The sequence below is a fragment of the Vipera ursinii genome (assembly GCF_947247035.1).
Source record: "Vipera ursinii genome assembly, chromosome: 4".
NCBI classification, from domain to species: domain Eukaryota; kingdom Metazoa; phylum Chordata; class Lepidosauria; order Squamata; family Viperidae; genus Vipera; species Vipera ursinii.
In genome coordinates this window covers 86,207,011-86,230,343 of record NC_139514.1, presented here as the reverse complement: position 1 = coordinate 86,230,343, position 23,333 = coordinate 86,207,011, and the positions used below count along the sequence as shown (strand labels likewise).

General features: G+C 39.3%; 1 protein-coding gene across 1 annotated transcript; it reads left to right on the top strand.

The window, feature by feature from the left end:
* Positions 1-180: 180 nt before the first annotated feature.
* On the top strand, positions 181-23,184 carry LOC310639742 (interleukin-18 receptor 1-like). The gene is made up of 7 exons (XM_083361605.1): positions 181-283; positions 8,095-8,278; positions 9,417-9,570; positions 11,339-11,401; positions 12,561-12,708; positions 13,790-13,923; positions 22,780-23,184. Exons 1-5 carry the CDS (start codon positions 183-185, stop codon positions 12,635-12,637), a joined length of 579 nt encoding a protein of 192 aa, XP_083217731.1. The 5' UTR covers positions 181-182; the 3' UTR covers positions 12,638-12,708; positions 13,790-13,923; positions 22,780-23,184.
* Positions 23,185-23,333: the final 149 nt, after the last annotated feature.

Below are 23,333 nucleotides of genomic sequence, written 5' to 3'. Positions count from 1 at the left end.
GCCTCCCGATACTCCCATATCACACCTCTCCTCCGTGAGCTGCACTGGCTTCCGGTTGCCTTCCGAGTGAAATTCAAGGTGCTAACAATGACATACAAAGCCCTACATGGCATGGGTCTGGACTACCTACGGGAGCACCTTCTGCCAACGTCAACGCCCCTCCGTCCTGTGGAGGAGAAGAAATGCTAATTCATGGAGACAGCAGAATTGATTTGAATGGGTCTAATTTGCAATTTTGGCCAATTTTACTGAATGATACTGGAATCTATCAATGCTGTCTCAAGTAGGTGCACTATATACATAGATATGACTATGTGTTTAAAAAGGAAGTTATATTCATATTTGTCTCTGTTCTCCAACCTTATGGTCCATTCTCAGTTTCCTGGATGTCACCTCCCTAAATTCATGGCCAGTTAGCTGAAAAATGGGCACCAGTTAGCCAAGCAAGGGGAGAAGTCTCTAAAATGGCAGCTAGGTGTCCTCTGATGGTCACATGGCTGAATACCTGGGTAGCAGCAGAATTGTGGTAAAGAAGTCAGCTTGTGACTAAACTCTGGTTGATGAGAAAGGTAGAAATGAGATTTTTCATAAAGTCAGATGTCAACCAGGGCAACATGTTCATTTGAATAACTGATTTAATCTTTTCTACAACTGTTTTAAGAATTTATTTTATTAATCTGAAAATTAAATGGTAAATCACTTATTACTGGAGGGAGTTTTGAGTGTTGACCCATATTAAAAGATTGTTAGTGGAATATATTTCTATTTTGCATGTGAGGGCAAATATTTATGTTCCAATTCCTCAAATAACAACAAAACAATTACAGTTTAAGGCTATTTAAGGTATAGGCTTCACATGCTACATAGATTCTAAAAAAAAAAAGGTTGTCTTGTTGTTACCAAGTTTGAGTTTGATATTAATGTAGCATTATCAGAAGGATCAAACTCCAGTAAATAAAACAAATGGAAGGAGAACCCCATATGTTCCAAGACAGTTGAACATTAATGTTGTCCCACCTATGCAACAATTCCAATATAACTACTGGGGAAAAGTTTGCAACAGTAAAACTTGCCATCCATGAACCAGAAAAAAGAAAATCCACCCTATAAAGTAAACTTAATATGGAAATCAAACATCCTTCTTTAGATAACAGTAGAAGCTTCCTGAATCAAAAAGGCATTTTATCCTAAGTAAACTTCTGAAATAATGTATTCATTTTTAAAAAAATAACATGTTAGCTATATGCACTATAAAAGATATAAATTCTTCATGGTAAAGCATTCCTTTATAAAGTATATATTTTGTTCCAGATGTTACATTTAAATAATATTCATTTACCCAGTTTAATAATTTGTAATAAACCATCTCTTTTGCTATGGTAAGAATTCTTCATGTTCCCAAGGTAAATTTAGTCATCATTTACTCCTCAACAGTGATGTAAAAGCAAGAAATCCATTCAGCATTTGTAGCATTTAAAGTTAAAGTATGACAAAGTGTTTACACATATTAAAATTTCATTATTACAAAATTATCCTGTTCATATATTACATGTAAGCGGCAAGTCCATGTCCCTTTGGAGTAATTTTTCAGAGTTAGTTTGCTATTACTGTAAAGGGCTGTATTTCAAAACCCAACCCATCAAAGTCACTAAATGAGTGGACATATAACAGGACATTTAATAAGCACTGTAAATTATGAGAAAAGAGGACCAATCCTTGCGCTAGTGTATCTCCAGGTGTTTAGGTTTTAGGTCAAAAGCAATTCTTTGATTTGTGTCCACTTTCCAACTCAGTATCAATGATCTTCTTTTCAAGATCAGTGTAATATGATCTGCAAAAGACATTCCTGTTAGAATCTTAGCTGCTACATTGTGTCCCAACACTCAGCTTACAGTATTAATTTAATTTAATTTTTAGATTTGTTGTTGTTAGTTGCGAAGTCGTGTCTGACCCATTGCGACCCCATGGACAACGTTCCTCCAGGCCTTCCTGTCCTCTACTATCTTCTGGAGTCCATCTAGGCTCACGCCTACTGCTTCAGACGCCTTTTAGCCTTGAACGCTCTCCAGTCTCTTCTATCTGAATAGGGGTTTGCCTTACTACAAGGCCAGAAGAGGGCTGGTTCAGAACAGTGTCCGACCCATCGCGAACCTATGGACAACGTTCCTCCAGGCCTTCCTGTCTTCTACCATCTTCTGGAGTCCATTTAAGCTCACGCCTACTGCTTCAGTGACTCCATCCAGCCACCTCATTCTCTGTCGTCCCCTTCTTCTCTTGCCCTCAACCTTTCCCAGCATTAGGCTCTTCTCCAGTGAGTTCTTCCTTCTCATTAGGTGGCCAAAGTATTTGAGTTTTAGCTTCAGGATCTGGCCTTCTAAAGAGCAGGGTTGATCTCCTCTAGGACTGACCGGTTTGATCGCCTTGCAGTCCAAGCAGGGACTCGCAGGAGTCTTCTCCAGCACCATAGTTCAAAGGCTTCAATTCTTTGGCTCTCGGCCTTATGGTCCAACTTTCACAGCCATACATTGCAACTGGGAAGACCATAGCCTTGACTATACACACTTTTGTTGGCAGGGTGATGTCTCTGCTTTTTAGTGTGCTGTTAGTTTGCCATGGCTTTCCTCCCCAGGAGCAAGCATCTTTTAATTTCTTGGCTACAGTCCCCATCTGCGGTGATCTTGGAACCCAGGAAAATAAGATCTGTCACTACCTCCATTTCTTCCCCATCTATTTGCCAGGAATTGAGAGGACCAGATGCCATGATCTTGGTTTTTTTAATGTTCAGTTTCAACCCAACGTTTGCACTCTCCTTCACTCTCAACAAGAGGCTCTTTAGTTCCTCTTTACTTTCTGCCATTAGAGTGGTATCATCTGCATGTCTTAGGTTGTTGATATTTCTCCCAGCAATCTTAATTCCATCTTTTGATTCATCTAGCCCTGCCTTTCTCATGATGTGCTCTGCATATAAGTTAAATAGGCAGAGTGACAGTATACAGGCTTGCCAGACTCCTTTCCCAATTTTGAACGTCAGTGGTTTCATGTCCAGTTCTCACTGTTGCTTCTTGGCCCACATATAGGCTTCTCAAGAGACAAATAAAATGGTCTGGTACTCCCATCTCTTTAAGAACTTGCCACAGTTTGTTGTGATCCACACAATCAAAAGCTTTAGCATAGTCAATGAAGCAGAAGTAGATGTTTTTCTGGAACTCCCTAGCTTTCTCCATGATGCAGCCTATGTTGGCAATTTGATCTCTACTTCCTCTGCCTCTTCGAAATCCTGCCTGTACTTCTGGTAGTTCTCGATCCATATACTGCTGGAATTTATCTTGTAGGATTTTAAATATAACTTTACTAGCATGTGAAATGAGTGCAATGGTGCGATAGTTTGAACATTCTTTGGCACTGCCTTTCTTTGGAATTGGAATGTAAACTGATCTTTTCCAAGCCTGTGGCCACTGTTGAGTTTTCCAAATTTGCTGGCAAATTGAGTGTAACACAAACTGCATCGTCTTTTAAGATTTTGAATAGCACAGCTGGAATACTGTCACCTCCACTAGCTTTGTTGTTGCTCAGCTTTTCTAAGGCCCACTTCACTTCACATTCTAGGATGTCTGGCTCGAGGTCAGTGACCACCTCATCGTGGTTATTTGGGACATTAAGCTCGTTCTTGTATAGTTCTGTGTAATTTTGCCACCTCTTCTTAATCTCTTCTGCCTCTGTTAGGTCCCTGCCATTTTGGTCCTTTTTCATGTCCATTTCTGCATGAAACGTTCCCTTCATCTCTCCAATTTTCCTGAAGAGATCTGCACTCCTGCCTATTCTATTGTTTTCTTCTATTTCTTTGCACTGTTCATTTAGGAAGGCATTCTTATCTCTTCTAGCTGTTCTCTGGAATTCTGCATTCAATTGGGTGTATCTTTCTTTCACTTGCCTTTCACTTCCCTCCTGTCCTCAGCTATTTGAAAAGCTTCCTCAGACAGCCATTTTGCTTTCTTGCATTTTTTTTCTTTGGGATGGTTTTAGTTGCTACTTCTTGTACAATGTTACGAACTTCTGTCCATAGTTTTTCAGGCACTCTGTCTATCAAATCTAATTCCTTAAATCTATTTGTCACCTCTACTGTATATTCGTCAGGGATATGATTTAGTTCATACCTGATTGGCCTAGTGCTTTTCCCTACTTTCTTCAGCTTAAGCCTAAATTTTGCAATGAGAAGCTCATGGTCTGAGCCATAGTCAGCTCCTGGTCTTGTTTTTACTGACTGTATAGAGCTTCTCCATCTTTGACTGCAGAGCACATAGTCAATCTGATTTCTGTGTTGACCATCTGGTGATGTCCATGTGTAGAGTTGTCTCTTGGGTTGTTGGAAAAGAGTGTTTGCTATGACCGTCGTATTCTCTTGAGAAAATTCTATCAGTCTGTGTCCTGCTTCATTTTGTACTCCAAACTTGCCTGTTATTCCATTATCTTTTGGTTTCCTACTTTAGCATTCCAATCCCCCATGATGATAAGGACATCATTTTTTGGTGTTAGTTCTATAAGTTGCTGTAGGGCTTCATAGAATTGGTCAATTTCATCCTCTTCAACACCAGTAGTTGGGGCGTAGACTTGGACTACTGTGATATTGAATGGTTTGCCTTGGATTCAAACTGAGATCATTCTGTCATTTGGGGGATTGTATCCCAGTATTGCTTTTCCTACTCTTTTATTGACTATGAAGGCTACTCCATTTCTTCTGAGGGATTCTTGCCTGCAGTAGTATACTTGATGGTCATCTGAATTAAATTCACCAATTCCTGTCCATTTTACTTTGCTGATTCCTAAGATGTCAGTGTTCAATCTTGTCATCTCTTGTTTGACCACGTCCAGCTTTCTTTGATTCATGGATCTTACATTCCAGGTTCCTATGGAGAAAAAATCTTTATAGCATCGGACTTTCCTTTCACCACCAGACACATCCACAACTGAGCGTCCTTTCGGCTTTAGCCCAGTCGCTTCATTCTTTCTGGCGCTACTAGTACTAGCCCTCTGCTCTTCCCCAGTAACATATTGGACACCTTCTGACCTGAGGGGCTCATCTTCCAGCGTCATATCTTTTTTCCTTTTGGTACTGTCCATGGGGTTTTCATGGCAAAGATACTGGAGTGGGTTGCCATTTCCTTCTCCAGTGGATCATGTTTTGTCAGAACTCTCTGCTATGACCTGTCCGTCTTGGGTGGCCCTGCACGGCATAGCTCGTAGCTTCATTGAATTACGCAAGCCCCTTTGCCACAACAAGGCAGTAATCCATGAAGGGGAATTTTTTAGATTGCCCTATTCTTAAATGACTCTTGGGCAATTTACAACTAAAAAAACCAGTGTATGGAAAGTAAAATTGAAAAGCAAAACAAATAAGACCAGAAAATCAAAACAAAAGAAAACAGTGGTTCTAAAATCAACTGTCACCAAGGCCTGGGAGAATAATCATATCTCTAGCAGTTTTCTAAGTGACATAAGTTTGGGAACCACAAAAATCTATGGGAGGAAGCTAATTCCAGAAGTCAGGAATTGCAGCAGAGTAGTTGCTTCTCCTGTGTCCTGCCAGATGAAATTCTTTAACTGAAGGGATTTGGAATATGCCCACCCTGCTGGATCAAAACAGATGGCAGGGATGACTGGAGACAAGCAATACCTCAGATAGCCAGCCCTATGCCATAAATGACTTTAAATGTGATAACCAGGACTTTGAATTATATCTGGATGTCCTGATCTGTGGATGTATATTAGAGCAGGAGCTGAAAGTCCAAGAGGTCCCTTAGATGGTGTCCAAATCTGAATTGGGGAAGTGATAATGAGTGGTCAAATATTTGCATTTTCAAAAGAGTCCCACTTGGAGTGTTTAATGATAGTCTACAGGGGAAGTCATTGAATATTAAATCCCTAAAGTCTTATCTTCCTTCTCCAAGATATAGACAACTTATTTCCAGAGAAACCTGGGGGTAAGTATTTTGGGAGTCTACTAGTGCTTCCTAACCTTCCAAGAGAAACATTAATTACACAAGCCCCTTCATCTAAGCTTTTCACATGACTTTATCCAGGATTGACTTGATTGACAGGAGTTTTTATGTGAAATTTCAGTTTATTCATTCTTTCTCAGTCACTTGCCTATACCCAAACAATAGCATAGAGCTTCCAAAATCTTTTAGAATTTGCTGAAAAAGAAAGATAGCCAAAGTTTTCTAGATATCATGATCTTCTTGGTGCAACTAGTCTTTAAAACTTTAAAACATTAACAAGCTTTGAATATGATATCAGTAAATTCTGTGGCAGAGCACAGATATATAATAACCCTGTTGGTTCAGAAATTGTGGTTTGTTTGTTCCATTTTCTTAGCTCCAAAGGCGATGGCACAATTTTCAGCCTCAATGTGTGTGTATAACAGGAAAGGTATTGCAAATTAAATTTTTCTCAGCATGTCCACAACAGGAAGAATGTTACAAAAAGTATGAGTAAGTCTGTCACTTAAATGGTACTTAAGCACTTCACTGCTATGATCTACATAAATATTTCAGCAATTGCATTTTAGAAAATGATGAATTCAACCTTTCCTTGTTTTAAAGTGGAATTTCCAAATATTCTTACGTGTATTAATTGTTTTATAATGGAGACATTATTTTCTCTAGTCATCTAATTTCTTAAGTTGCTTCTATTTTCCTGATAAACCAAACCCAAACTTTTGACAATCAAGAAAAAGTAAGTCCTCTAAACATTCTCTTCCCACCCCCATTTTAAGGAATCAGGCATTATATATCTTTCTAAAGCCTCTAATCAAAACTAAATACATAGTTTCTTTCCAGTTTTGAAACAGGGTATGCCCCCAAATAGAAAAAAATACTTTCCTTTCTTTCTTTTAATGATAACAGAGAAAATAATATTCTTTTATATTTATAAAATGTAGCACCGTTCATTGTACTTTTATTGGTATCATTTATATAGACCTCTAAAAAGAATGAAACAACAACGTGTGCATACCAATAATAAATGGAGGAAAAAACAGATAAAATAAATCTATAACTGCTTTGTATAGTAGTCTAACATATGATACTCTTATTCCTCCCATTTCAAACACTATGTGGTTTACATCCACCAAAAATGTCATTCTTCTGTTTTAATCATGTATTCAAGAATATTATGCTGTGATACTAAACATATTTAATTAGAAGTAAATACTGTTTTCTTTAGAAAAAGATAAAGGTGCTCATTTAACAGCGGCAATTTGGAACAAAAACACAGTCATAAAGCATGATGTCATGTTGACTGTGCTGACTTAAAATGGCAATTCTAGAACTTCTGGTTGCCATTGTTAAACAAATCCTGCAGAATTGTTAAGTGCAATGTCACATTGTTGCCATTTGCAATCTCCTGCTGGCTTCCCCACTGACTTTGCTTGTTGGAGTCCACAGTAAAGGTGATCATCTGTCTGTGGGATATAGTGACCTCATAATTCTGAGCTGGTCACCAAGTTCCTGAACTGTGATCATATGTAGGGATGTGTGATGGCTACAAATATGATGACCAGTCATAACTCCCACTCATTCAGCATCATCAAAACTTTGAATGGTCACTGAACAATGGTCATTAAGCAAGAATTATCCATAACCCAATTTTAAAATGAATAAGTATACATCTTTATGTATATATTTGTCTAGCTAAACTGTGATTATAAATTATTACAAGAGAAGGACGTAAAAAAGAAGGACGTAAAAAAGAAGGACGTTATACTTGTATTAACATGGATGCTAATTTGGTCTGACTTTTCAGACTTCTGAGTGACACTGAATTGATCCTGGTGGTAACTGCCAATCATGGTAGTAGCTGTGATTGGCAGTCTAGTTCAGCCTTTGAAATAGCTGGGTTTATCCAAGTTTTAAGCACTTAAAAATGTGGCCACATAACAAAAATAAGGACATATTCTTTAACTTTTGAGATCTATACCCTTAATTTCTTCACATAGATTTTGTAAGTTTATTTTTATGATATGAAGAAGTTGGATATATATCTCCTCCTTGAAACAACTATTCTGCTTTAAATGTCACATTTCTTGTTCCCATGCAGAAATGGAACCTGGAAGATAACCTGCAAAGAATGGTCATTAAATGTCATCAAGAGAAATAAAAGCAATTGTTTCACTGAAGAGCATTTGCTTACTGGAAGAGATGGAATAATTGAGACAGGCTATTCTTTCACATGCAGTGATACAAATGATAGTACAAATGTTATTAACATAACGTGGTATAAGGTACTTTTAAAACTATTACTTGTTTATAGATTGAGTCAGGAAGAGGGAGATAATATACCACAATGGAAATTGTCATCCACTGCATTCATCCACTGTAACAATAAAAATACAAATGATCATCTGAGTTGCAGAGAACATTGTCTTCCTCTTTGTTTAGTGATCCTGGTGGCTTCAATGAAAACCCAGTATGAGTACAGCATAATGGTGTTCAACAGAGTCCATCACCTATAGAGATAGATATGTAGATTCTTCCAGACACTAAATGTTGCATTTTTTGGATAGCGGTTTATGAACCTTTCATTCTGGTGAAGCTTCCCAGATGTAAACATTTCCACTGTGCTTGTAGAATTGCTGTACAAAGCGAGGACTTTTGTCAACCACTATTCATTCAAGGAGTTACACACTTATTCAAAAATCTCTCAATGTAGCTAAAGTTCATATCCTTGTTTCCATGCATGGTGGAAATAAATACATCAAGGATCCTAGTCTGAAGCTAATTAGAGTTTAAAACTTCACTGCCAGTGTCTTCTACATCTGGATAGCAACTTCTAATCAACTTATCTGTTGTTGAAAATTAATTTCTTTTTAATAAATCCTTTACATGTCTTGAACAGAAATTTGTATAAGGGGAGTATTTTATTAATATTTTACAGATGGTTTAATTTGTTAACTTCATGAATACTGGTTTATAATATAAACTTCTGTTGGTAATACATTCTAGTAATAACTACATATTTCATTGAAAAAGAGTGAATATTGACATAAGCAGGTTGTTTCTGCATTGCACTCTTTCTTTCCAAAGGTTCTTGCTTTTTCCTGGAGTGGATTTAACACAAATAATTTATTTTAAGCAACTAAGTCTGAGGATTTAATTTAAACATCTAAATATATGCATATTTGTCTCCTTGGGGTTTATTCCCAGATCAAGAGCTGTAGACAGAATAATTTTTTGAATATAACGAATATAACAAATGAAAGCTGATGCAATCATGTTTATCCAAGTGATCAGAAAAAAAGCAGTTGATACGTTTTTTCCCCAATAGGGTTGGCAGCTTTATCTTACAATATGTCCCCTTTTAAAAATCTGTGTATTTTATGCTTATAATGAGCTGTTTTGTAAACATCTTCATTGAAATAGGACTGCATAGAGAATATTAATAAGAGAGGTGAAGAAGAATGGCACATTGATCAATTAACAGAAAAGGATGGTGGAAAATATACATGTGTAAAAACAATTCTTCATGCAGGAAAGAAATATAACAGCACAAGTACCACCAATTTAAATGTTAAAGGTGAGGCTGTGTAAAATTGTTAAATGGCTTGGTACCACAATCAGTGGTGTTCTTGCTCTAATGTAGCATGTTTGAATTTTAGTATATTATGAAGTAATGGAGAACTCAGGAAAACACAACATAGAGAAAGACTTTCAATCCTCTTATGTTTATGGATTACAGTTGTTTAAGCTGTCCATGTTTATACATGTATTGACTAGTAATGAAAGCTGTGCTGGAGAAAACAGAAGCCCGATAGATGACTGTGCACACACATAGGGTCTTCTAACAAGTCCTCTGTACAACCCTTCATTTTTATCTCATGCCAGCAGCTCTCTATCAGAAATTATCTCTACTTCAAGTCCTTCATGCTTGTTGGCTGTATAACTGGATGAAGTAAGTCTTATTGCTTGATACAGATAGTCCTTGACTTATGACCATAATGGAGTCTGCTCATTACGGTCAAGTGAATGTCACAAAATGGGTCACCATGTGATTGGTCCCAATGTTACAACCTTCTTTGCAGTTTCATTAAGCATATGTGGTAGTTGTAAAATGAACACCGTGGTTAAGTGAACCCAATGTTTAGGGCATTTCTACTGAAAAATGGAAGTAAACATTGGTTTTTGGAAAAAAAGAACCATCATAAATCATGGTCATGTGACCATGGGACACTGCAAATTGTCCTAAATTATTGTTTCCAAATGGCTGAAATGTAGTCATGTGACATAGGTGGCCATTGTCAGAACATTAGAACTGGGTCAAAGTTTTTGGGGGGGTCTGTCATAAGCTTGAATGGTTGCTAAGCAAACATTCATAAGTTGAGGACTCCCTGATAGCAGCTTGCTTGATCTTATGTATGCATGCCACTAACATGGTTCTTACATTATATGCAATGTACCATACTTCTATTTTGCATATGGTATTAGAAGACCATCATACTGAAAATCATTCTACTGTACTGGATACTCCTCTCCTTAGAAAGGAAAATTCAGCTATGTAATTCTGAGAATACTTCCTAATGACAGAAGAACATTTTCACAGAAGGCTGTTGCCTTTGGCAGAATCAATATGAAATCATTACATCTTCGCTTTCTGGTGGCCAATTGATTTATTTATTTCTGCCTCACTTATGAAATCTCAGAAAAGGGATCTCCCATTTGAATACTCATCCTTAGCATGGTTTGTGGAAAACTGTCTTTATATTGACTGGAGTATTTGCCTCAGCTTCCCTCAAGCTGACAATCATTGTTTTCAAGGCAAAAGGAGAATGATGGTTTGGCAGCTTAGCTGGTAATCTATATGGTAATTGTAATGTGTTATCACAAGGGTCTCCAAACATGGCAATTTTGAGACTTGTGGACTTTAACTCCTAGAATTCCGTAGCCAACATGGCTGGCTGAGGAATTCTGGGAGTTGAAGTCTACAAGTCTTAAATTTGCTTGGAGACCTCTGTGCTATCACATAATTAAAAATATAGAGGGGAGCACTTCCCTGTGTCTTCTTTCCTTTTGTATGGAGTAGATGTGAGGATATTAAAATAGTGTTGTGGTATATCTTAAGTCCAATTAATTTAAAAACTGTCTTCAAGGGCCAATATAAGAATTTTGTAATTATTGGTAAGAAGCTTGAAGTAAAGAATTGAGACATCCCATGTTAGCAAATGAATGGCTAGGGATCTTAAAATATTTGATGTGTTTCATTATCTTAATATTGGAGGTAATTACACAAAATAATATTTTTCACTGAGCACATCAGAGAATGTTTAATATTCTTTTCTCTTCTTAAGGTACTGAAGAAAATGTCCCAAAGCTAATTGGATCCGCTTATAATGTTTTCAAAACTGAAATAGGTACTTCTCTTTATTATTAATCTGTGATGATATTTGACTATATTATCAACAAGTGGGCCTTTTCAAAAGCTGGCTGTATATATTGCCTTTAAAATATCATAGATTTTTCTGTTCTTGGGCTAGAACAGGAGTCCCCAACCCCTGGTCCATGGACCAGTACCGGGCCATGGCATGCCAGCAACCGGTTCACACAAACAAACAAAGCCTTGTCCGTGGGATGCAGGCAGCACACAAAAACACATCCCCTCCAGTCCACAGAAAAATCTCTCTCCACATAACCGGTCCCTGGTGCCCAAACTGTTGGGGACCTCTGGGCTAGAATGATATTACTATATTATATTACTAAATACAAACCAAGTAATGGTATTTCTCGGTTTATATTTAAATCCAGCATCTATTCCTCAGACTCCACACTCCTTCTAGAAGAGTAGAGTAAGAAGAGAGCATTTAGAAACAACTGGTTGGAATGCCTTTGAAAGAATTGTAAAGAGAAATAATTAATGATATTTTAATTTAAAGAATTAGTTATTTTTCTTGTCAAAGAACATGCCTGTATCCACTGCCAATTTTTAAAACAACTGGTTTCTGAGATTTCAGGTCATGCAGGAGCTTTAGCATTCTAACAGTTTTATAGTTCTGTTGACCATAGCATGTAAACTATTTTTTAACCATATTCATGTTTAAGGTGTAATGTGCAGGATAGTGGTATACAACAATTTATAGCTACTCTATTGTAGTTGTACTATGAGAAAATATTTTTCTGAAATTTTATAAAACTTAATGTACCTCAATACCCTTCAGTACCTTCCCTCTTTTAGAATAAAAGAGTCAAATAGAAGAAACAGTGGTATCAAAACATTGTTGGCAAGTCCTATGGTACATAGATTCATAACTAATGATTATAGAAATAGAATTATAAAATTTTCAGTTTGAAGTTCTGGTGAGGTGAATATTTTTTTAAATTTCCAATTTCTTATTTGTTGTTATTTGTAGTTGTTAAATTATATTAAAATATATAACCAAGTCAGGAATTCTAGCAGGTAGGAAATATGCATCAAAGCAAGGCTGTTAATGATTTCAAATTTAATTCTGAAGAGGATTAAAAGGGAGAATATTTCTTTCATTAAAATTATTAATTTTAAATAAATATTTCTCTTAGGTAAAGAGGAAATCCTCAATTGCACAGCGTTTTTAGGTTATTCAAAATTTGTTGAAGTCCAGTATGACCTTTATTAGATTGTGCATGATGATATTATAGAAATATATCAGAATAATAATTCCCCGTGTCAAAGGGAGGAACACAAATAGTAAGTACTATTCATAACCAAACATTATGTACTTACAATATGTTGTTACACTTGTTTGATAATTAGACATGCAGGCAGTTCCTTGACTTAGGATCACAATTGAGCCCAAATTTTTTGTTGGTGAGACATTTGTCAAGTGAGTGTTGCCCCATTTTGTGATCTCTCTTGCAAGAATTGTTAAGTGAATCACTACAGTTGTTAAGTTAGTAACACAATAATTAAGTGAATCTGGCTTCCCCATTGACTTTGCTTGTCAGAAGTTTGCAAAAGGTGATCACATGACACTGACTTTTTCAGTGCCATTATTACTTCTAATGGTCACTACATGAACTGTGGTAAGTTGAGGACTACTTGTATTTTAATTTTCTTTGGTAATTCTTGCAATGTGATCTACTATGACTCAGATCCAGTATAATCAAATGGCATATTTTGCACTATAAAAATAATTAATAGTCCTATTCTTTGGAGAGGAAATTACAACTCTTTCTTCATTTTTGCCAAATGAAAATTCCATAACATAGGAATGTGGCTTTATGGACAGATGAAATTGTTTCCATTATATTCATTCATAAAATATAAACCAGCCATTTTTAATAGATGGGAATAATATAGTTATTTAAACTAATCTTTCTATTCTTCAATTCCCTGACAACTTTCTTCAAATACTTTGCATATATATTGGAATTGCAATATCTGGAGTGCATGCTATGGAAGTAGTAAACAGATATGGAACTTTAAATTGTCAGTAGTACAGCTTTCAAAGAGAAAGGTACTGTATAAAGAAAACAGTTTAAGCCCTGATTTAAGGTATATATATTTCCAAGATTAACAAACTGGTCAACAGAAAAACTGTCTTTCACATAATTGGGAACTTCCAAAATCCTTCCAGATATATCAAATGCCTGAAAAAGAGAGCAGGAGCCATACTGCCTTTTATGACTGAAGACCAAATCAATTAATTGCATTCAATAAGCTCTCTTCTTCAGTTTATTTAAAAGTAAAATTCCTTGAATTCTTTGAGGTTTTTTCCAGAGTAAATTCTAATAGGATTGTTATTGTATAATTTCCCCTTTCTTAACAGTAATGAAAATGGGAAAAAATATGTTATGAGACAACTTTGGTTTAAACGTGTGAAAGAAGAGAACATCAATTGTTCATACAAATGCATCTTTTCTGAAAATGGTTTTGAAAAGCAAACATTTATATTGCAAAAAGGTATTGTACAATTTAATCTAGTATAAAATTTTATTTATGTAAATACAGGCGTCTACATACAGTATGACCCAGAAGTGGAACTAAGTTTAAATTGATACGGAGAAAAATAAACTATAAAGACTAAAAATAATTCTTAGAAAGTGGGCAGATAATTTTGGATGTAGCTGATAATAGAACTTGAAAATTATGCAAGGCTAATTACTGGTTGAATTCTATTTTAATCTAAATTTGAGTTTTTGTAGCTGTAATTGTTTCAGAGATAGCAACTTAATGCCCATTAATATCAAACATTTATGGTATCTCTAGATAATAGTCTCATACACTCAGACCCATCTTCTAATGAAATAAAAACATATATTTTTTTAAAATGGCCATAATATTTTGGAATTGTCATTTATGAATTATTTTAATAAGTTGAGCATTCAGATTTCTTAAAACTGGGAAAGATATCCATATTGTACAAAATAACATGATTTTCCTTGGCACTAAAAAGACCAGCATCTTTGGTTAATACCGTATTTTCCAGCGTATAAGACGACTTTTTAACCCCTGAAAATCTTCTCAAAAGTTGGGGGGGTCGTCTTATACGCCGGAAAAAAAACAAATCAGTTGAGCGTCCCCGTTCTTGCAAATCCGGGCCGCCCCGTGCAAATGAGCTAACTCCGGCGCGGCTCCGGGACACGGCTGGGCGGGAGCGTCGGGCGGTTCTCCCCACGCGAAGGCGGCGCTGCCCGTTGGCTCTTGGCCCGAGGGGAGGGCCTCGCGCCCGCTGTACTCACCTGTCACCAGCACCGCTATCCCCCCTGCGGGGATGCGCTTCCGCCGGGCGGTGCTGTCGGAGACGAGCCAGCCTGGTGGCCGGGATCGGAGCTGCGCGCCGGGCTAAGAGGCCGTTTCGTGAGGCGAGAGGGTGACAGGAGGGGGGAAGGAGGAGAAGGAGTTCCCAGACGTGGCAGCTCTTCCCGCCGCCCGTGGAGCGAGGTCAGTGTCCTCATCAGCCGCCTTTGCCTTGGCCAGAGGGATGCAGAGTGGGCACTTTAAGAGGCAGGCAGGCGCGGCATCCCAGGAGGGGCGTGGGCGCGGCAGTTGCTCTCCCGGTTTGGCAAGTTTCCTGGCGGGTGACCAAAGAGCAGCCTCTGCCGGCGCTTACTCCAATGCACTGCAACTAGGAGTGCGAGCCGCCGAGGACGGGAGAAGCAGAGCCAGCAGGCAGCCGCCGTGAGCGCGGCACTGAGGGGCAGCGGCAAAACGGCCAGCAGCCCCACGCACAGCAGCAGCCGCCAGCTCAGCAACAGCTCTGAGCGCAGGAGCCGCACCACCAGGCTGCCCAGGAAAAGCAACCACACCAAGAGGCTGCACGCCCTGTCCAGCTCCATGAGGGGCAGGGCGGGAAGCCGGCTGGGAAGAGGGACCGGGAGCCCGGCCGAGCACGCCTCGGCCGACAGTGAGAGGGAAGCGCACGAGTTCTAAAAAAGAGGCTGCAGGCGGAGCTGCCCCGCCCTGCGCCCAATGGGAGAAGTTCAAGGCCTGGGGGGGAAGCAGAAGGGGCGCCGGCCGTGGCGGGGTGGCGGCTGCCCTCCGGCGCTGCCTGCCGCCTGGGAAACGCGCCTCGGGGGCCGGCAGAAGCGCGGGAGCAGTGGGAGGGCCGGCGGGGCCAGTCGGGCCTTCGCCTCCTCTGTGACGGGCAGGGCATGTAAGTATTTTCCGGCGTATAAGACAAAACCTTCAAAATCTTAAAAGTAAGGGGTCGTCTTATACGCCGGGTCGTCTTATACGCCGGAAAATACGGTAGAAAGAGGGTTCATTGAGCCAGCCAAGCATAAAGTGGCTGCTCTGGTCTCTTTAGAGAGAAGAAGGATAGCTCTTTACATTTGTGCGTGGACTATCGCCTATTGAACACATTCAGTGAAAGCAACCTATATCCCTTACCCCTTATCACACCTCTCAAAAGGAATTTTTTTTACTAAACTAGATCTAAGGGAAGCGTATTACCGTGTTAGAATTAAGGAAGGAGATGAATGGAAAACCACATTTAATTGCCCAATGGGGTGCTACCAATTCAAAGTTTTGCCATTTGGATTACAAGAGGGCCCTGCAGTATTTATGCAATTAATCAACGAAGTACTAAGGAAGCACCTATTAAAGTGGTTTATCTAGACAACATCTTTATCTTCACCGAAACAAAAGAGGAACATGTTAACCTGGTCAAAGTGGTTTTAAAGAAACTGCGAGCTGCTCGCCTATATGCCAAATTATTGAAATGCGAATTCCACCAGGAGAGAATAGACTACCTGGATTGTCGCATATCCCCACAGGGCACTAAAATGGACCCAGAGAAGGTTAGAGCAGTATTAGAATGGGCACCACCTCGCACAAGAAAGCAACTGCAAAGTTTCCTGGGCTTTGCAAACTTTAACTGCCAATTCATCCCCTCATTTGCCCAGACAGCAATGCCTCTCACAAACTTATTAAAAATGAAGGGATTATCTTCAGTAAAGCCTAGCCAGCCACTAAAATGGACAATGGGATGCCAAGCGGCATTTGAGATATTAAAGAGACTCTTTTCTGCAGCACCTATTCTGAAACACCCAGACATGGATAAGGCCTTTATAATACAGGCAGATGCAAGCGATGTGGCATTGGGAGCTGTACTGTTACAAGAAAACGATGAAGGGATATTGCAACCCTACACATATACATCCAAGAAACTCACTGAAATGGAACAGCGCTGGCCCACGTGGGAGAAAGAGGCATACGGGATACGCTGGTCATTATTTATGTGGAGTCAGTTCCTTGAAGGGAATAAAATCCCTTTTCAGGTGTAGACAGACCACAAAAATCTGGAAGCATTGAAAACACCCAAGAAACTCAACCCCAAGCAAGCCTGCTGGTCCCAAAATTTTCACCAATTCCGCTTTACGCTCAAGCATTTGCCAGGGGGAAAGAACTTCCTAGCAGATGCACTATCTCACATGCCCCACTATAACAGCACACGAGCCACCAATTCTAAACCACTTATGGCAGAATCACAACTGGCAGTGCCAGTAACTACCAGAGCACAAGCTAAATTAAAACCGCAGCTGGATAGCCAAACCGGAATTGAATTCCGGAAAGCTTTGGAAAAGGATGAATGGTTCCAGAAAAATAGACACATGTGCACAATGAAGGACAGACTACCTTGGGTGGGGGAAAAGTTATATATACCGGCCACCCAAAGGATCAATTTCATGCAGTTATGCTATGATACAAAATCAGCAGGGCATTTTGGATTTGTAAAAACATTACACTGTTGAAGGAAAAGTCTTCATCATGGTTTCGTCCAAGCCGGGAATAAACAACATGACAACTACTATAGAAAGAAGGTTGCAGTTTATTGAAGAGGAGAGCCAGACAGGAAGATGGCTCTGGAAGAAAAAGAAGAGTGAGCACATGTAGGGAGTGGGTTTTTGTTTGGAGTTTTTTCCTGTTCCTGTTTTAGGCTTTATCTTTCCTGTGTCATGTATTCTGACCTGTGTCCCTTTGGCATATATGGGTTAATCCTATTATGTCCTGTCTTAGAGTTTGGGTGGGGTATGTAGATTTTAGGTCTTTGTCTTCTTAATATTATAGCTTCAAGTTTCCTGAATGGTTTACATCTGCATTTCTATAGAGCTGGTTTCTGCTTGGGGGAGGGAGACCTGGGGCTATTAAGAAAAACTGGGCATGCTTTTCTGCCTCTTTAAGATCCTTTGAGGAAATATATTTTTCTGCCCTTTTAATATTTCTTTCTCTCGGGGGGGGGTCTGACCTCCCACAGATCTGCCCTTTGTGCCATAATAGTGTGGGTGACACACTTTTACTGGCAGAAGAATAAAATTGATCTGGTCAGGGAGACTTGGTAAACAAGCTTTACACTGTTAAGCCAAAAAAAGAAGACACTAATAGAGGCAACAGAAACAGATACCTGCAGTGGCTCCCAAAAGGGGAGCTTCCAACCCATAAAGGTCTAAAAGGGCAAACATTTTGTTATGTGGAAAAGAAATGTATAGTGTCCAATATTCTGTGCCAATCACTTTCAAATGTTGGATGTCACTTTGAGCTTCCAGTCAGGTTTGCACATTCCTACCAAAATTCTTCACAGCCATAGTTTGCCTCAGTACATAACCACTGGCTGCCCATTTTCAAGGGTTGTTTTCTGCCTTACCTCTTAGTTCAGTGCATCCAGGTTTGTAATGTCCGATTGAGGTTAGCCAGTATACAAGCCAGGCTATTAATTTTTTCTTAAATTGCATATAATGAGCCCTAGGACTCCCAATATGAGTCCACCAGTACAAGATATTCAGGGCTTAGGTTTGAAGATCTCTAGTCAGGGCATATGAATTGCAAAGCACCTGAGGGGCCTGGTTCCCTCCCCCTTAGAATTTGCAGGAAGTTGAACATGCAAAGCTTTGGCACCACAGAGCAAAAAGCAGCCTGGTGAACTTTACTGAAGGTAGGTGGAGGGATACTCAGTGTGACTGTGAATGGTGTGTGTGTTTGTGCAGCTACTAATACAAAATAAGCAATACAACCATCCTGGTTAAATTTTCCCTCCCACCAGACAGAAGTCCAAGGTGTTCAGTACTTGCTGTGCCAACTATTCCCAAATTCCATCTCTCCATAAATACATTCAACTGGCTTATTACAATACAAATGGGGCAAGAAAGAAAACCTTACAATGAGTTTCCACCCTCCCCCATAGTCTTCCTAATATTTATTTATTTATTTTAATTCCATTTATATCCTGCCCTTCTCCGAAGACTCAGGGCGGCTTACAAGCTTCTTCTGAGGCTTCACGTAGGGATCAGTGGCTCCAGGACTCTTTCCTTCTGCAGCTTTCAAAGGCATCTGGGGGAATGGTAGGACTTGGGAAGATCTGTTCCACTCTGATTGGATGGTGGCTTTTTAGTGGATGGCTGGATTCAAAACCCAATTCTGTGGCTCAAATGGATGGAGGCAGCATCTGGGTCAGTGTGCTCTGCTTCCAAAGGTTGAGGGGGGGGGAGTCATGTATGCAGGGCTGAAAGACATGAGAACAATATCTCTTCCTCCCTTTCTGGAGAGGCAGACAAAGGCAGGAGAGGCAGACAAAGGCATGGGGAACAGAGGATAAGAAAAGGAGAAGTAGAATGGGGGAAGGGGGTAGCTTGCAGGCAGAGTTTGAAAAGGCATTAATACTGCAGTGGTTAAAGAAACAGGCAGACAAACTGAGGACATCCCAGATGAGGATGAAAGAAAGGCTGGATTCTGGTAAGAGAACATACATGAAAGGTTTAACTTCTGAACTTGAACATTTACAACATGTTAGGACTTAAGGACTTGCAAATTGAAAAATGCTGGTCAAGTTTCAGGAAAAGGATAGACAGATAAAACCCATTAGAACACATACAGTAAATGCAAGAGTGAAACTTTTCCAGCAGATGAACTTAAAACATTCCCTCCTGGTAACTTTGGGCTGTTCTTAAGAGTACACAGAGAAAGGAAGAAGAAAAAAACAATTTTTCTTCACTGTTTGTTGGCTAGAGTGAGGAAATTTTTCTTTTAATGGCTTATTTTAAGCAGAATTTCTAGCAAAATTTTAGAAATTCTTTTCTCTTTGGATTAGAGACAGTTAATAGTCACATTTACCTCACACACAAAGACTTTGACACACATATACACACAAAGACAAGGAAAGGAACAGAAAAGGGAAACAGGTCTTAGTTTTACACCTAGTCATTCCCACCATAAATCTCAGTTAACTCAAATTAGGGAAGGCACAAATCTTAAACATACCACATGGTTGCAGAGAAAGAGAGAATCACTATTATTTTCCCTTTAAGTATATTTAGTCAAATTGGTTCCCCAGCAAAACCCTGAGCAAAGCCCGTTCTTCACAAATTTGTCTTGCTTCCTTTTTCATACCATCCAGGACAAGCACTCGCCTCTTATCCCACACCTCAAGCAAATCTCCAATAGGTGACCTAATTCCCATCCTCAAACTACAGCTAACCATGTTCCCCTTCCGATGTGGGGGTTCAATTGGCTTAGTCAGGTCCCTAGCAGTACTTCCCAGCCACTCTTACTGATACTATCCCTGCTGCCCTGTCTGTCAGTTTTTGGGCACTAAAAAAATTGCCCAGGAGGACTTCGCTTCCCTAATGTAGTACGGGCCCCTTCTACCTAGGGAACTCCCCACCATCACTTTGCAGACCAAAAGGGGTCTGAGGAGGACCTGCCGCAACAGGAACATGGCCTCCTTCTACCACCCTGCCTTCAGTTTTCAGACTCGGGAGGACCTGTGCTTTGTACACTAGTATAAGCCACTCCTACAGATGAGCTTTGCTTACAGGGCCTTACCAGCTGGTTGCCAAATCCAATTCTTTCACTCATTTCATTCCATTTTCACACAGCCTCTCCCTTTTCCCTAACAAAAGTTCCTGCGCTCTGGCCAAACCCCCATGCTTTCCAGGGTCTGCCACTTGAACAGACCAGAGGGAGCAAAATCCAACTGCGATTGGGAAAAGGATTTTCTCACTCTCACACACAGCCATACTCACATTTCCTTTGCTCCCCTGGGCTTTAAAGTTAAAATTTAGAGGTACTCACCTTCACATTCTTTCCAAAGCAGCCCTTGAGCTCAAACCCAAAACTCCCTTTAGTACCCTGGCTCCACATGGGCAGGGTCTGGGAAACCCATCCACAGACACAAGGGGTCTGCTGCTGGCAAAATGGGGCATAAAAGTCTCAGTCCATTGGAGAGGTTAGCTTGGAGTCCCATCTGGCGTGCTAAATTGTTGAAGGAAAAGTCATCATGGTTCTGTCCAAGCTGGGAATAAACAACATGACAACTACTTTAGAAGGAAGGTTGCAGTTTATTGAAGAGAAGAGGGCAGACAGGAAGATGGCTCTGGAAGAAAAGAGTGAGCACATGTAGGGAGTGGGTTTTTGTTTGGAGTTTTTTCCTGTTCCTGTTTGAGGCTTTGTATTTCCTGTGTCATGTATTCTGACCTGTGTCCCTTTGGCATATATGGGTTAATCCTATTATGTCCTGTCTTAGAGTTTGGGTGGGGTATGTAGGTTTTAGGTCTTTGTCTTCTTAATCTTCTAGCTTCAAGTTTTCTGAATGGTTTACATCTGCATTTCTATAGAGCTGGTTTCTGCTTGGGGGAGGGAGACCTGGGGCTATTAAGAAAAACTGGGCATGATTTTCTGCCTCTTTAAGATCCTTTGAGGAAATATATTTTTCTGCCCTTTTAATATTTCTACCTCTGGAGAGCTGACTTCTCACAACTCTATGCATATAAGAACAGTAAGCCAAATTTTGATGTAATACAAATCCATGTATTCAAGAAATTCATCCCAATGTTAATTAAATTAATTGAAATATTTGTTTTTAAATTATGAAGTGTTTAAGTTGTGAAGCTGAAGCATAATCATACAATTTAGTCAGCTATTCTTCTGTTGAGGGTATCCAGTGACCTTCCTAATAAAAAAAGCATGTAATATTCTTGCAGCAATTAGCATATATAAGGCTAATTTCTAGCAATTTTTAGAAAATGAATTGTTCACTTTAGCAACCAGAAATGCTATCTTTGAATCTCCCTTTTTACGGATTAGGATATAGACAGACTTTTTCCAGTCTTTAGGCCAGGCTGCTTTTTCCCATATCTATTGGCAGAGGACTGACATGCGTTTTCCATGCCAGTTTTTTTAATGAGCTTTGTGTGAAATTTTGTCTACCCATACCCGTGTGGCTTTTTTTATTTACCAGACGTTAATAGTCCATTCCTCCTCAAGCGTCTTCTCTCAAAATATACATCAGTATGTTTCAGTTTCTCGCCAGGCTGAAAAGAAAGCAGTGGCAAAACATTTTTGTAAGACTGCCAAAAAAACTTGCATAGGTGCAGTCAGCTTGAGGGTATAATTACCTGTTTAGGCCAGGTGTTTTTACCTGTTCCTTATCTTATTCACGTTATAATGGTCTTAGAGCTTTAACTGCCTTTTCTTCTATAGCTTTAAATTGTATAGTCATCTGCACCTGACACCTAGTCCATTTCCCTGTCCCATTGTTAGTAGAATAGTTTCCTTAATATATTGGTAGTCCTCATTTACTGACTACAATTCTATAATTGTATCTGTAAAGGGTTTCAGTATAGTATTTCTATCTTTCTTTAACCTCATTTATTTTTATCAGACCTCTTCCAGTATTATCCTTGAATATGTCTACTTTAATCACAAATTTTTTGTAATTTCTTTGGTCCTAAATGGATCAAAGGCGAGTATGTTCCTCTTTTGTCTTTATGGCATTGTTAGAACCCTTCTTCTGTATGAAACTGGTTTGAATCAATTTAGAACAGGGGTGTCAAACTACCGGCCCACAGGTCAGACGCGTCACGTGGAAGCCGCGCTCACCCCATTGCCAGCAATGGCAAAACTCTCGATACACCACGCAATGTCATGTGACGTCGCAAGTTTGACATGGCTGATTTAGAAGGTGAAATAATTCTTGGCAAAGAAAACAAAAAGAGAGAGTGGATTTAGTCTGTTTAATTCCTGAATAAAAAGTTGCTGCTGTTTGCCATCAGTGTATTTCCAGTAATTTTTTTATTACATGTTCTCTAAGGCTCGCTTTTAGAGTTAACATGCTTTTAATATGAAATATTCTTCATATTATTTTTTATCTTGATGTATTCCGTTCATCAATGAAATCTGCTTTAAACAGAATCTTTATTCAATTACAAAAGAGCTGATTGTTGGTAATTTAAAGATAATAGTGGAATAATATCAGCTGGAAATCACATAAAGATATCTTTATACTTTTTCAAATAGAAATTATTTGTTTTAACTCTCTTCAAGGTTCTGGTAATGGTTTTCAAAGCCCTACATGGCATGGGTCCGGAGTACCTTAGGGATCACCTGCTGCCGGCGTCAACTTCCCTCCGCCCTGTGCGCTCCCACAGAGAGGGCCTCCTCAGGGTGCCACCAGTCAGAGAATGTCGTCTGGTGGCCCCCAGGGGGAGGTCCTTCTCTGTGGGCACCCCGGATTTATGGAATCATTTGCCGGTTGAGCTCCGGATGGCGCCCGACCTTCGCTCCTTCCGACGCGATCTGAAGACTTATTTGTTCGAACAAGCCGGCCTGGCCTGATGGGGGATGGGTTTAGGTTTTACTGCTATTTTAAATGTATTTTAATCTACTGTTTTAACTTGGGCATCTTGTTTAATTCTTTTTTAGTTTTTGTAGTCCTGTACTTTTATATGTTTGCCCTGTTCACCACCCTGAGTCCTTCGGGAGAAGGGCGGTATACAAATAAAATAATAATAATAATTATTATTATTATTATTATTATTATTATTATTATTATTATTATTATTATTATTATTATTATTATTATTATTATTTAATTGAGA

Coding starts and splice junctions, on each gene's coding strand:
- LOC310639742 (XM_083361605.1), top strand. CDS start 183: ATGCTAATTCATGGAGACAGCAGAATTGATTTGAATGGGTCTAATTTG. Junction 8,279..9,416: donor TTAACATAACGTGGTATAAG/GTACTTTTAAAA, acceptor TCATTGAAATAG/GACTGCATAGAGAATATTAA. Junction 9,571..11,338: donor CACCAATTTAAATGTTAAAG/GTGAGGCTGTGT, acceptor TCTCTTCTTAAG/GTACTGAAGAAAATGTCCCA.